Source organism: Anabrus simplex, chromosome 2, assembly GCF_040414725.1.
Source record: "Anabrus simplex isolate iqAnaSimp1 chromosome 2, ASM4041472v1, whole genome shotgun sequence".
In the NCBI taxonomy this organism is placed as follows: domain Eukaryota; kingdom Metazoa; phylum Arthropoda; class Insecta; order Orthoptera; family Tettigoniidae; genus Anabrus; species Anabrus simplex.
Window position 1 is genome coordinate 1,149,323,307 of NC_090266.1, and position 15,919 is coordinate 1,149,339,225.

Consider the following 15,919-nt stretch of genomic DNA (forward strand, 5'->3'; position numbering starts at 1 on the left):
CGGGCATGGTGACAGAACAATTTTGAAAAACTCAAAAAATTCCAGCAACTGGGAAAATAGTTAGAGTTCGGAACAAACAATGTTTAGCCGTCAAAAGGGGCTAGATTGAGACCCATTCAACCACGCTCTGCTACCACTTGTTACGGAGTTTTCCGTGGTAGGTAGAGGTGAAAGAAGGTGCGGGCGTGAATAGGTCTCCAGCTACGAAAGCAAAATTAATTTAAAATTTAACAAGGTTATATTTTCTTTTCAAAAACAAAGAAATAACAAGCATGGCAGGTACAAAGTAGCAAGTCAAAAAGGGTAGTTACAATATTTACAGGAATTGGGCTTCGCGCCCTGATTTTACACAGCTTGGGCAATCAGCTCAGTTTTACCCCAAACACGAGTTTTAACAGAGGGGCAGAAAACCCCATTCATACCTAGGAGCCCTTGCTCCAAATTACACAGAAAAGCCTCCACGAGGCATACAACACTTAATTTTCAAAAGAGCCACTCGCTCTCAAAATTTAAGCCTCTCCCAGGCCACACCAAACTCCACCTTCAAGTTGTCCTCACTGGACATAGACACAGGGGTACAATACCCAACCTACTGAGGTCTATTAAATGAAAAGGGGCAATTACATGACCTCTAAAATAACAATTTGAGAGGAGGCAATCTGCACTCCTAATACACTTGTTTTTAAAAAAACCTAATCTGGCTCTAGGCCACTAATGCAAGGGCTAATCCCATACTACCGAGGTGACTTTAGAAAAGAGCAATTTGTTTTACATTAACGAAGAATAGGTTGAGAAAATAAGTTCACCTCAAAACAATAAGAGTGGGAGCTCGAGAGGGTTAGCACTCTCTATCCCAGAAGGTAGCTTAAAAGAGAATAGAAGAAAGATTGTTACATTTTAGGAAAAGGTTACATGGTGGAACGCTTCGCACCCGCCCCGAGAGTTAAACTGCTGAGCTAGCAAAGAAAGAATTTATTAATCGGCCATTACCTTATTGATGACCGCTGCCGAGGAAAGAGGCGCTTCCCGCCTCCTGCTATGTACTTTATACACTGAAAGATGGAACAGAAGTGGCCCGGAGACCCTAAAATCAGCAGTTTAAATCCTCTCGCGGAAGTTTCTAGGCGTTAGGGGAATGAAAACACCCGCCCACAATTACTTTATTGGCTAGGGTACAGAAACATATCCAAGATGGGGGAAGATACATCGGATTGGTCGGAAATTACTAAAAGAAATTCGGGATTGGATAAATCTAAAACAAGGGGGAAAAGAGGGGTATACAGCCAACTTAAACAATAACAGAAAGAAATTTAGCAAGAAACAAACATTTGAAATAAAAATTTCTCCAACAAAATAGTTCTTTGACTCCGCACTAGGGTGCACTATTGTTGATCTTCAGTAGTGTCCTCTAGAAGAGAAAGTTCACACTTCTTACTTCAAGCGAAACAAAAAACACATCAAAAATGACACAGTTCAAAAACTCAAAATTTTCCACGTGGTGACATCTTCTGAGAAGGTAAAGAATTAATAGCGTAGATAAAGTTCAGACTTCCTCCAGCAGAGGAGTTTCAACTGGCGCACATTTTAAATTAGCGGAGTGGAGGTGTACCTCCCGGTACAGTTTACATCCTTGTTTGAGTCCCAGCTTACACTCTATCGGTTTACTTATTACATTGTCTTCTAGTTTAATGCTACTATATACTCTGTGATATAGCGCCTCTATCGCCCGTATCATTTTCCTAGAAACTCCCAGCTTCCCTAATTTTTCTATTAGCGCCCTTCTGCTTACTGTATCAAACGCTTTCTCAAAATCGACCGCTGCCAAAAATATGCTGCCACTTCCCCGTACCGTGTATTTCTCGGCCAACATTTTTACAATCATGATATTATCTATTGTTTGTCTCCCTCTTCTAAATCCTCCCTGGTATTTCGAGATTATACCGTTATTTTCAGCCCAGTCCCTTAATCTATTAGCTAAGACTCCTGTGTAAATTTTGCTCAATGTACACTGACTGACAGAGCAAATGCAACACCAAGAAGGAGTGGTTCGAAAGGGATGAAAGTTGGGGAAAAACAGAGACGGCACGGACGAATAATTGATGTTTATTTCAAACCGATATGCAGGTTACACAATGCGCACGGCATCGACTCAGTAGGATGTAGGACCACCGCGAGCGGCGATGCACGCAGAAACACGTCGAGGTACAGAGTCAATAAGAGTGCGGATGGTGTCCTGAGGGATGGTTCTCCATTCTCTGTCAACCATTTGCCACAGTTGGTCGTCCGTACAAGGCTCGGGCAGAGTTTGCAAACGGCGTCCAATGAGATCCCACACGTGTTCGATTGGTGAAAGATCCGGAGAGTACGCTGGCCACGGAAGCATCTGTACACCTCGTAGAGCCTGTTGGGAGATGCGAGCAGTGTGTGGGCGGGCATTATCCTGCTGAAACAGAGCATTGGGCAGCCCCTGAAGGTACGGGAGTGCCACCGGCCGCAGCACATGCTGCACGTAGCGGTGGGCATTTAACGTGCCTTGAATACGCACTAGAGGTGACGTGGAATCATACGCAATAGCGCCCCAAACCATGATGCCGCGTTGTCTAGCGGTAGGGCGCTCCACAGTTACTGCCGGATTTGACCTTTCTCCACGCCGACGCCACACTCGTCTGCGGTGACTATCACTGACAGAACAGAAAAGTGACTCATCGGAGAACACGACGTTCCGCCATTCCCTCATCCAAGTCGCTCTAGCACGGCACCATGCCAGGCGTGCACGTCTATGCTGTGGAGTCAATGGTAGTCTTCTGAGCGGACGCCGGGAGTGCAGGCCTCCTTCAACCAATCGACGGGAAATTGTTCTGGTCGATATTGAAACAGCCAGGGTGTCTTGCACATGCTGTAGAATGGCGGTTGACGTGGCGTGCGGGGCTGCCACCGCTTGGCGGCGGATGCGCCGATCCTCGCGTGCTGACGTCACTCGGGCTGCGCCTGGACCCCTCGCACGTGCCACATGTCCCTGCGCCAACCATCTTCGCCACAGGGGCTGCACCGTGGACACATCCCTATGGGTATCGGCTGCGATTTGACGAAGCGACCAACCTGCCTTTCTCAGCCCGATCACCATACCCTTCGTAAAGTCGTCTGTCTGCTGGAAATGCCTCCGTTGACGGCGGCCTGGCATTCTTAGCTATACACGTGTCCTGTGGCACACGACAACACGTTCTACAATGACTGTCGGCTGAGAAATCACGGTACGAAGTGGGCCATTCGCCAACGCCGTGTCCCATTTATCGTTCGCTACGTGCGCAGCACAGCGGCGCATTTCACATCATGAGCATACCTCAGTGACGTCAGTCTACCCTGCAATTGGCATAAAGTTCTGAGCACTCCTTCTTGGTGTTGCATTTGCTCTGTCAGTCAGTGTATATAAAAGAGTTATACCTCGGTAGTTATTAGGTAAATTTCTGTTCCCTTTCTTTTTATATATTGGGCATATTATCCCATACTCCCATTCCTTCGGTACCTTCACCCCGTTGAAAATCTTGTTGAATAGCTTTACAATTTCTTCTACCATCGGACCGTATTTACTTATTTGTTTCCAACATTCATTACTAATACCATTCCCCGCCCCCCCCCCCCCCCCCGCTGATTTCAACTTAAGTTTCCCAATCACCCCCTGTACTACTTATATCGTAAAATCCCTATCTAGTTCGTGTATACTTACTTCCACATTAGACCACAAGGTCTGTTTTCTTTCCTTATATTCCAAATCGTCCCTTCCTCCTAATAGCTCGCCGAAATATGTCACCCATTTTACGTAGTCAGTATTTCTTTTCTTCAATCCCTTCCCTCCTTTATTGATCATATTTATTCTCTCCCAAAATTTTTCCGTTCAATTCATTCTGCATTCCTTGTTTATTTGCTCTGATTGGTCCTTCAACCATTGTTTCTTCTTATCTGCAATTTTGCTTTTATACACTTTCCTCAGCCTGCAGAATGCTTCACGCTCTTCGCTCCCTCCTTTTGCTCTATACTCTTTTAGCGCTCCCAACGCTGCTTTTCTGTGAGCCTCACATTCCCTGTCATACCAACCCTCCCCTTCCGTTTTTTTTTCCTTTTGCTGTGCCCGACTGTACGAGTCACTCTCTTTACAGGGTACTGCAATAAATCGAGCGTTCTGTCTGTGTTGTTTTCCACCAGCGCCCTTTTCCAGCCAATTCTAATTAGATGTATCTCTTTATCCATGAATGCATCTAGTCTTCTCTTTGAGTTCTCTGCCCATATATATTTGGTATAGCCACTGCCCCACTATGTCATGCTTTTTCTCTCTTCTTCATTATTTTCCTCTCTCCTCACCAAATTGACCCATACCGGAGCGTGGTGCGATTCAATCCAGTCTTCCACTATTATGTTTTTAATGCAATCTAGCAAGTCCTGTGAGCTCATTACTAAATCAATAACGCTCCCTCCTTGTTCAGTAATATAGGTCATTTTACCTTCTTTGTCCCCCTCCCAAAAGCCATTCAAGATGCAGAAATTCCCGACTTCAAATAATTCTAAGAGTTTTCTACCACAGTTGTTGATTACCTTGTCATTACTACTTCTTCCTGATCCGACTATCAATTCTTCTTCTTTACTATACCTTGGACTTCGCTCGCCTATTCTGGCATTCCAGTCTCCAAGTAATAATATACCGTCCTCCTCATACCTCCCCCTGATGATACCAATTTCTAATAATAATTCCCATCGCCATAAGACCTATCTGTGTCGATGCGACGTAAAGCCGCTAGCAAAAAAAAAAAAAAAATAATAATAATTCCTCAAAGAACTTATCATTCGCATATGGAGATTCCCTGGGGTGACAGTAGGCAAAAGCCAAGCACACATGTTTCTCTCTCCCTGCCTCTCTCCCCATATTAAGTCTTATCCACATGGCCCCTTCAATTTCACTCACGATATGCTCTATACATTCGTTTAGATTTTCTTTGACTAATACTACTATTCCTCCTGGCACGCGGCCCATTTTACTTAATCTCTTCCTTGACTTGTGCCTTACCGTGAATCCTCCCCAAGTTATCTCCCTGCCTACTTCTTGCCATGTTTCTAAAAGCGCTACAATATCAAAGCTTTCTATTAAAGTTTTTACTTTTGTAATGCCTATCTTACTCAGTACACCTTCAATATTAATAAAGCCTATTTTTCAGCCTAGTTACAGCTTTTTTTCCCTACCTTCCAAATCGCCATCTCTAATCTTACTTCTCGTCACCCTCTCGCTCTCAGCTTCTACCTCCCATCATTCCTCGACGCTTTATTGTCATCCTTCTTCTCTTTATCTTCTACACCTTTATTTATTTTCCCCCATAGGTCTTTCAGGCTCCTGCTTCTTCCTCTGGTCATAAGGTCTCCCTCCCGATCGGTAATCAGAGCACCCAGTTTTCCTTTAAGAACACTATCTGATAACACTTCATGAACCTGCACAATTGATCTTTCACTCACACTATCTTGCACTGTACTGTTTTCTTGCCTCGGTGCTTCAGCCATGGTTACCACATTTCCTCCCTCCTCTTGAGCGTACTCCTGTCTCTCTCTTGGCCGCTTCGAGCGTTCCTCTTCCTGTTTCAGCTCTTCTTCCGTCCTTTTTAGTTTTGTTACAGTCCAAACACGGCACCATACACCATTTGTTACCACTAGCCTTTGATCCTTAATAAATGCTTCAAGGCTTTGATGTTTGGCTCTGCCTAAATGTTTCCGTAGGATTTTTATATTCTCAATCTCTTCTTTTCCCAAGTCTTTGCTTATCCAGATCCTTTCACCTTGTAAGTTCTTTGCGTTTTTTAACACTATGTCCGCCATTATGGTTGACATCATCTTCACTTTCACTGGTCTCCTACCTTTAACTTTTCCTACTCTTTCGATATCGTCCATATCCACTTCACTAAGGTTAAGTTTCAGCTTATTTTGTACGAGGTCCACCACTTTATATATAAGCTTCACTTTATCTTCATTTCGTTCTTCCTGTAAACCATAGATATATATATATACATTTCTTCATCCTTTGTTGGTTGACGAGGCCGAGCTCATTCTTCAAAAACGTCAGTTCCTTTTCCAGATTTTTTACCTGCTCTTTTAGCACTCTCGTTGCTCTCTCATTCTCCTCTACTCTCTTTTCCGTGGCTCCCCACTGATCCTTGAATCAGGTCTTCATATCTTCAAAACCCTTGGCTTGTTCCTTTTTGAATTCATTAACCAATGCCTCTCCCGTGTGTGTTTTAACAGCGTCTCCTATCATCCCCTTGATTCTCTCCCAGTCCTCCCAGCTCATGTCAGGGCCTGGATTCGTCTCCACTCCCCCTAAAATTAATAGCATAGTTATCACCGTTGCTGCCAAGATAACCTCGCCGATCTTCCCCAGTTCTCCATTATTCGCAGCATGCCCTGACGTCTTCTTCTGCCTGCCCAGCCAGCCGCCTATCGCCGCCCGGTATTGCTCAATGCCAATCATGCTACGCTGCACTCGCCTTACCGTACATCCACACTGGTCAACTGCTCACGTAGTACTGTGCTTGAGAATACCTTCTTACCTTTGGGACAGGACCTACACGCGCCACCGCAGAAATTGATTCACACAGGGGAGAAAATCTGCAGTTGCAATAAGTGCTAACAGACAATCACCGATATTGCATGCGCTGGCTCACTTTGGGAAGGAGAGACACAGCTGCAATATTAGCAAGCAGGCGTTTACCCTGGAGAGAAGATCCATAGTTGTAATATGTGCGGAATGGCATTTACTGCACCAACAAATTGAGTTTCATTTACCCCGGAAACTGTCTGTAAACCACGTTTGTGTTATTGCCTTTTGGGGCTAAGATGATCATGCAACATAGAACTGTACATATGAGAAACGGTCTTCTCTCAAATTGAAAAAAAAAATGTTTGTTTTTAAAGGAGGTTCCAAATACCTATCTCCACGTAATATTTTCAGTTTTTGCGACAGGCTATAAGAATCTCCATAAAAAAAAATTCAACCCCTTTATCAGGCATTCCCATTGTCCGAAAACACAAAGAAATACATGTTCCTTTAATTTTAAAGGAGATTCCAAATACTAATTTTCGCGTCTGTGACATCAGTTTGTGAGATGTAAGCATCCTCATTAAAAGTTATTCACTTCTTTTTTCACTTCTTTTCACCCCCCGTTAAGTGCCTTTTCCGAAAACAAAAAATACGCGTTCCTGTACTTTTAAAGGACTTTCCAAATACCAAGTTTCATGTCTGTAACATGTTAAGTTTTGGACATGTACTGTAGATATACTATTACTCATCTTCAAAATTCACCCACTTTTCCCATTCTTTTCAACCCCTTAAGTGGATTTTCCGAAAACAAACAAGTACGAGTTTCTTTATTTTTAAAGGAGATTCAAAATACAGTACCAACTTTCACGTCTGTAACATCTTCAGTTTTTGAGATATAAGTATCCTCCTAAAATGAATTCAACTTCTTTTTCCCTTTTTACCACCACTCACCCTTTAAGTGGACTTTCCGGAAACAAAAAAATATGTTTTTTTTATTTTTAAAGGAGATTCAAAATACCAACTTTCACGTCTGTAACATCTTCTGTTTCTGAGATATAAGTATCCTCCTAAAATGAATTCAACTTCTTTTTCCCTTTTTACCACCACTCACCCTTTAAGTGGACTTTCCGGAAACAAAAAAATATGTTTTTGTATTTTTAAAGGAGATTCAAAATACCAACTTTCACGTCTGTAACATCTTCTGTTTCTGATATATAAGTATCCTCTTAAATTTAATTCAACTCCTTCTTTACTTATTTTCACACCCTCCCCCTCCCCCACGCCAAGTCGATTTTCCGAAAGAAAAAAAATGGGTTTATGTTTAGAGGAGATTCCAAATACCAAGTTTCACGTCTGTAACATCTTTAGCTTTTAGAGATATAAGCATATCATACAAATGATTCAACAAATATTTCAATTCTTCCCCCTCCCCCCCCCCCCGAAAGTGGATTTCCGAAAACAAAAGAAGACGTGTTTCTTTTTTTTTTTAAAGGAGATTCCAAATAACAATTTTCACGTCTGTAACATCTTTTTTTTTTTAGATATAAGTATCCTCACAAAAGAATTCAACTCCTTTTTCACCCCACCCCCGTTAAGTTGATTCCTCCCCCCCCCCCAAAAAAATGCGTGTTTATTTATTTTTAAAGGAGATTCAAACACCAATTTTCACGTCTGTAACCATACATTTTTGAGATATAAGTATTCACATTTAAAATATTCAATTTTTTCACTTCCTTTCACCGTCCCTCCTTAAGCGAATTTTCCGGAAAAAAATACGTGTTTATTTATAAAGGAGTTTCTAAATACCAATTATCACGACTGTAACATCTTCAGTTTTTGAGATATATGTCCTCATAAACGGAATTCAATTCCTTTTCACTCCCCCCCCCCCCCCACCAAGTTTATTTTTTCCTAAAATGCACGTTTCTTTATTTGAAAGGAGATTCCAAATACCATTTTTCACGTCTGTATCAATTTTAGTGTTCATAAGATATATCCTCATACAAATAATTCAATAGGCCTACATTTTTCAATTCTTTCACCCCCTTAATTGGATTTTCCGAAATCAAAGGAATATGTGTTACTTTACTTTTAAAGGCGATTCCAAACACCGATGTTCATATCTGCAACATCTTTAATTTTTGGGATAGAAGTAGACTCATACAAATAATTTAACTAATTTTTCAATTACCGGGCGAGTTGGCCGTGCGGTTAGGAGCGCGCAGCTGTGAGCTTGCATCCGGGAGATAGTGGGTTCGAATCCCACTGTCGGCAGCCCTGAAGATGGTTTTCTGTGGTTTCCCATTTTCACACCAGGCAAATGCTGGGGCTGTACCTTGATTAAGGCCACGGCAGCTTCCTTCCCATTCCTAGGCCTTTCCTATCCCATCGTCGCCATAAGACCTATCTGCGTCGGTGCGACGTAAAGCAAAAAGAAAAAAATTCAATTTTTTCACCCCTGCCTAAGTAAATTTTCCGAAAACAAACAATATGCATTTCTTTATGAGATTCCAATCACCAATTTTTACGTCTGTAACGTTTTCAGTTTTTGAGATATCAGTATCCTAATAGAAAGAATTGAACCCCCTTTTCAGTCCTTTCTAACCAACCCTCCCCCCAAGTGTTCTTTGGATTTTTCAAAAACAAAAAATATACGTTTTTCTTTATTTTTAAAGGAGATTCCAAATACCAATTTTCATGTCTGTAACATCTTCAGTTTTTGAGATATAAGTATCCCCATAAAAGGTATTCAACAAATTTCTCCCCTTTTTCACCCTCCTTAATGGGATTTTGGGAAAACAAAAAACATGCATTTCTTTATTTTTAAAGTAAATTCCAAATACCAAGTTTTACGCCTGTAAACTTTTAAGTTTTTGAGATATAGATATTCTCATTTAAAAACTTCACCCCCCTTTTCATCCCCTTAGCGACTTAATACCCGAAAATCCTTCCTTAATGAGTACCTACACCCTAATATAAATGTATCTTCAAAATTTCATTTCTTTATGTCCAGTAGTTTTGGCTCGGCGATGATGAATCAGTCAGTCAGTCAGTCAGTCAGTCAGTCAGGACATGTTATCATATAGATAATCACTGATATTATGACGATTCTTGACGCACTCACCTTTCAACACATATCGTCAGGATTTTATTTACAACAAGACCTAATCACATGTTTAACATGTAATTGACAATAAACACTTCATTTTGTTTCGTTTGAAACGTCTTCTTTCCAAATTTCCTCTCTGCTGCCCCGGAAATCTGCCACACACAGATGCCATTACCGCACCATACGGCTAAAGAAGAAAGCTTTTGACCGATAATAAAAGGTTTATCCCCACAGGTAGCACAGTTTTAACTTGTCAGGCCCAGTTTAGAAGATGTTAACATCTTGTTGGTAATGAACGAAAATCAGACTGTTATTTGTACACATGTTTGTTATTCCAACATCTCAATAAAAGTCATTCTCGATTCCGCTTTACTTGTTAAAAGTATGTTAGCATAGGGATACCACGATGGCTGAATAATTTTAAATACTCCGAGATATCAGCATGAAATGGGCTAACTTCTTTACTTTTTCTGGTTGAAATACATAAAGAATTTGCACTCCACTGCCTGAAAATGTACAGGTACTTTGGGATCTTCATATAAATTAGGTTAAGTCCAACTCCACGTTAAAAATAATTAGGGTTCTTATCTGGAAACTGGCAAAGCTTGCATAAATAATAATGTAATTGGTTTTACGTTCAACTACGTTTACGGTTTTCGAGGACTGCAGAATGTTTTTTTTTTTTTTTTTAAGTATCGTGGATCGTATAATACTCCGCGACAAGGACGGTGGAGGATGCTCCAGTACTTCATAACTAAATGACTTATTCTCCTCCGTGCAGCTCTCTTATTACACATGCTCCAACTACGTTGCAGTCTTGTCCAATATTGCGATGCTAACCAAGCATGTCCTTAACTCGTGGAATTTTACATAAACATTTTATCCACTGCATTCATAAAATTCATGCCATCATATTCTCACTATCAGAATAATTTATATTGTATTTTAAAGGCGTGAAATGCTCATGGTGGTACTCGCACTATTTCTTCCCTCTGACGTCACTTCTCACACACCTGTTACACGAAGTCGCCTTGATCAAATTTATTTAGCCATCGGAATATATAGTCGTAATATTGAAAGATGCGCTCTAACTGTTCTGAGAGTGAGGTCCGTTGACTGCTTGCCTGGGTGGGAACAAGGTAGTAGGAGGTACGGTTGCCTTGGAAACGTGGGCGGACCCACTGCGGTTGCCACAGAGATGAGCCTGCTGGCCGGTTCAAGTTGCTTGAGTTGCCAAACCTCTCACTTCTGACGAGGGGAACCCGTCAAGTGTAAACACCCGATTTCCCAGGGATCGAAATAAGCGAACACATGTTTCGGCTTATCCGTAGACACTCGACAGTTTCCGAGAAAATGATGGTCGAAGTCTCTGATGTGCTTTATGTGCTTACTAGCTCATCCTACATTCAGTAGACGTGGTGCCTCGTTGGCTTTCGCCGCGACTTCAAACTTTTGCGCCCCGTGTTCAAATCCCGATGAATTGTGGGATTTTACATTTATTTACTTTTGTTCATTGAAAATTACTACACGAATGGTTTTGTTCAATGTATTATAAAATATCTTCTTCTTCCTCTTAATCCGTTTACCCTCCAGGGTTTGTTTTTCCCTCGGACTCAGCGAGGGATCCCATCTCTACCACCTCAAGGGTAGTGTCACAGAGCGTGAGACTTTAGGTCGGGTGATAGAACCAGAAAGGAGGGCCAGTACCTCGCCCAAGCTGCCTCACCTGTTATGCTAAACAGGGGCCTTGTGGGAGGATGGGAAGATCGGAAGGAATAGACAAGGAAGTGGGAAGGAAGCGGCCATGACAAGTTAGGTACCATCCTGGCATTTGCCTGGAAGAGAAGTGGGGAAACCACGGAAAACCACTTCGAGGATGGCTGAGGTGGGAATCGAATCCCCTCTACTCAACTGACCTCCTGAGGCTAAGTGAACCCCGGTCCAGCCCTCACACCACTTTTCATATTTCGTGGCAGAGCCGGGAATCAAACCCGGACCTCCTGGGATGGCAGCTAATCATGCTAACCACTACACCACAGAGGCGGATTTTAAAATATTGTTGGCCTTATTCGTCTATGTTCTGTCTGGTAAAAGAATTTTAAAACATCAGTAAATGTATGATAGCCGGGTTGAGTGGCTCAGACGGTTGAGACGCTGGCCTTCTGACTCCAACCTGGCAGGTTAGATCCTGGCTCAGTGCAGTGGTATTGGAAGGTGCTCAAATACGTCAGCCTTGTGTCGGTGGAGTTACTGGCATGTAAAAGAACTCCTGCAGAACTAAATTCTGGCACCACGGTATCTCCGAAAACTGCAAAAATGTAGTTAGTAGGACGTAAAGCCAATAACATTAATTAATTAAACTGTATGAAACAACTTATTTGAAACAGTTTTTGGAAAAATGATCGTCATGGGTGGTTTGTTGCAAACTTATTGCCAACACGCGAAATCTTCAGTAATATTAACGACGTTTCTTTCCCGAGTGATATTCCCACCCAGAAAAATAACTGTGGCAAACCTGCCTCCGCGCGATACTCATGGTGTGTGAAATTTCTGTTTCGAATGCTTTTACGATTGGTATCATCGAAGGGATTGTACCGTATCTCCCTGGAGCATTAATATCAGAATGAACTTACAAAACATTGCAATCCCTGAAAAATAACACACACACATATATATATATTTATAAGCTATACATAATAAATGCATAACACTTTATGTGAAACCCGGTTGTAATTTTACAATCAACGTAACACCCTTGTATCCACTAACTTGATAAGAAACATTCGTGTCATAATCATCAGTGGACATAGGTAGATAAATTAAACCAAAAAAATTGGGATTTGAATACGGGGTGCAAAAGCGCCACCGCGTCGATTGAAATTTTTGCGCGCTAAACAACACATAAAGCACGTCGGAAACTTTGACTGTCATTTTCTTGGAAACGGTCGAGTGTCTACGGGTAGGCCGAAACATGTGTTCGCTTATTTCGACCCCTCTTTCACTGAGCGAAGCTTCTGGGAAATCGGGTTGTGACACTGGGCGAGTTCCCTCGTGAGTTAAGCCCCGTTCACAATGCAAATGTAACGTAAATATAAAATTAACGTTAACTTAGAAGTTAGCGGCCATGCTATCTAATGGAACCATTCACAATGCGCCGACGTAAACTTAACTGCGAGTCCGTAAAATTAAGGGATTGCAAACTCCACGCTCTTGCGGTTAATTTTACGTTAGCTTTCAGAACCAGCCAATCAGAGCAGATGTAAACATTGTATTTTGTGCACGATATGACTTCTTTGGACGAAACACTTGTAATTCTCTTTCAAAATAATCTTTGTGTGTATGTATGATAAAAGGAAAAATAATTACAAAGACGCTGTACCGAAAATTAATACATAGAATAAATCCAGCTATAATGGCAAACACTGCTCCTATAGATAGAACATAGTCTGATTACCCAGACAGTTACACATCTTGAAATGTTTCAAGACTAGGATCAACTATCTCATTTATTGGAATTATCTTCCTTATTTTCATTATTTGAGAAAGTATAATTTCAAATCAAACTGTATTATTCCCTATAAATATGGTAAGTTCATTAGAATGATATCAATCCCATCCTCCTGCTGAACATTCATATTCTGAACTACCTATACTAACTAACTTCTAATATGGTAGAATAGTTAAGTTTGGCTATCTTATAGCTAGCGTCCTGTGCTTTTTCCGAAACACGTGTTGTTGCAATCATGTTCGATGTACTGAACTCATTACATTTAAAGGCGGCTACACACGTTACTGTGTAACACAGACCTATGGTGTTTCACACACTGCGGCGCTATTTACAGGCAACGCAAACCTATGGCGTTCCTCATATAAGTGGACTAAACACAGGGACCCGCACTATCCCGCGGTGTTCCTCACAGAGTGGGTACTAAGCATAGGCAAAGCAGAACCATGGTGTCGCTCATCCCATGGTGTTGCTCATATAGGAGTACAAATCACAAGTACTGTAAAATGCATCCTGAGCCACACACTGTCGCTACTAATCACAAAACTACTTTGTACCTAACATAGGTGATACTACGTGCAAGTAAAAGCGACCCATGGTGTTCCCTGTGTGATGGTATGAATTACAAGTAGTCTCATGGTTCTTATTTGATCATCCCTTGGTTGCCCCTTTTAGTCACCTCATACAACAGGCAAGGGATACCGTGGGTGTATTTGTCGTCTGCGTCCTCCACCCACAGTGGGTTGTGTGTTTAGTCCAAGAGAGGTATTTTATTTCCCTCAAGTCCGCCGGCAAGCCGGTTAGGACCCCCCTATCCGCCATCTGGGACGCACCACGTGGGAGTATCACCTCTCCCCCTACTATGCCAGCATAGTAGGTTCGTGGAATAACATTAGTATTTATTACAACACGGGACAGACACAGGTTTTGTAACTCTGACTTCCATCTCATAACACATTATCCATTAGGTTGTTTTGGCTTCCAAATTGTATAGTGTATAGTCGCACATTGTTGTGTATAGTCCTCGCATTTAATATCTTATCAGACTTAGTTTTTATTATTTTTAAAGTATAATTCACTTCCCATGTAGGTACAAACCATGTGGATACCCACAACAAACAAAACTGTGTATATACTGTATAGGTTCAATACCATGCGCTCCTTTTTATTTTTTTTATTTTTTTTGGACGACTGCAAAAATTTTCAATTTTTTCTCTAAAAGACTTTAATTATGACAGTTTTTCAGTGACAATTGCTTACCGTTGACAGATGCACAAGTGTAATTGTACAGAAAAGGCGAAGAAACAAACTAAACTTGGCGAATTCTTCAAAGTAGTGGCAAATAAGTAGGCCTCCAATTTAGTGTGAACTTTAGTTTTAAGGGACGTGTAAGGAGACAATTTTGTAAATGCTTTTGTTATTGTTGTTGATCTCTAAACACTTCAATAGAAAATGATCAGTTCTTCATCTGTACATTTTTGCATTTAATACATTCTTTTAGCCATGCCCTGTGTAAAACATAGCATATAGCATATAGCTAGGTAGCAATCTATACTACAAACATAGACTACATAAAAAATTATCAGGATATTCCTACCTTTGGATTATTTCCCTTTTCTGAAGATCCTTCACCTTCAACCTTTGGTGAAACACCAGGTGTTTGCGACTTCTTCCTGGGAGAGCACTTTTTCTTCCTTGGTGTTAAATGAGAAGAAGAGGAAGGAGAGATGCTCTTGCTAGGAGGCTGGAGAACAGTGGTGGGAGTTGTATTTGTTCCATGCCAGCTCAGTGTATCTTGACTGTGACTTCTTCTGAGGTCAAGGACTAACAAAGTACGTTCACGAGTAGGATTAAGACAGTGAGTAGGTATGGGGTCAGGTGTCACACAGCGACGGCCAGAACCACGGGTCATTACACTGGCCAGAGTTGGGGCAGGAGTTAGGGGTCTGGAATCTGTATCGGTGTAACGACGGAATAATTCTTCAGGTACCGTGTCTTCCCCATCCTCATATGCATGGCGATGAGAACCTTGCAGGACTCCAGCCCGAATTGCAGCCAGCTCATCTGGCAAAAGTAATGCTTTGCCTTCATTAGCCTGAAAAAATAATTTTAAAAAAAACAGTTTGAAAGAAAATGATTTATCTAAAGGCTTATGTAGGTCTACAAGGAAAAATGATCTTCAGTTCTAGATCACATGGTAACACTGTCACATTACAGAAAAATGTCAAATTAATCGGGAGTGGTAAATTGAGCAAACACTGAGGTACAGTACGTATGTTTTAAAAACTCGATCAATAAGTTAGTAAATTGAACAGATAAAATATGAACAAAAACTTGTCTTTCCCATCTTTGAAACCCAGATCTGCCCACTGCCCTATTTTAAGGACAGAAGACATACCCACCATCTTTTACTACTGCCTGAGCTGTCAGGCAAGAACTGGTGCTAATTGTTATGTTGGTAGCACGCTAAAGATATAAACTATCATTTGTTTTGGTTTCAAGCAGTTTAAAGAAGTTTCTGTACATTGTTGATAGCTTCATAACAACCAGACTTTGGTATCATGGAAAAGCTCGTGCCACAGAAGAATGAAAGGTAAGTTACACAGTACCTTTTGTTGATATTTATAATCCAGTTGGTGTGATATGTTGGTCAAGGTACAAGTAATGAATATATAAACTCTCCATTCTTGGTGGCGAATAATTGGCTATGTGATTTTTATTTATATTTGAGTGT

General features: G+C 41.3%; 1 protein-coding gene across 1 annotated transcript in view; it reads right to left on the bottom strand.

The window, feature by feature from the left end:
- LOC136863360 (uncharacterized) overlaps window positions 1–15,919 on the bottom strand; it is a 411,613-nt gene that overhangs the window by 336,768 nt on the left and 58,926 nt on the right. Inside the window, exon 4 of the mRNA XM_067139751.2 lies at window positions 14,783–15,280. Within this exon, the coding sequence (XP_066995852.2) occupies window positions 14,783–15,280 (498 nt within the window). The remainder of the gene's footprint in view (window positions 1–14,782; window positions 15,281–15,919) is intronic.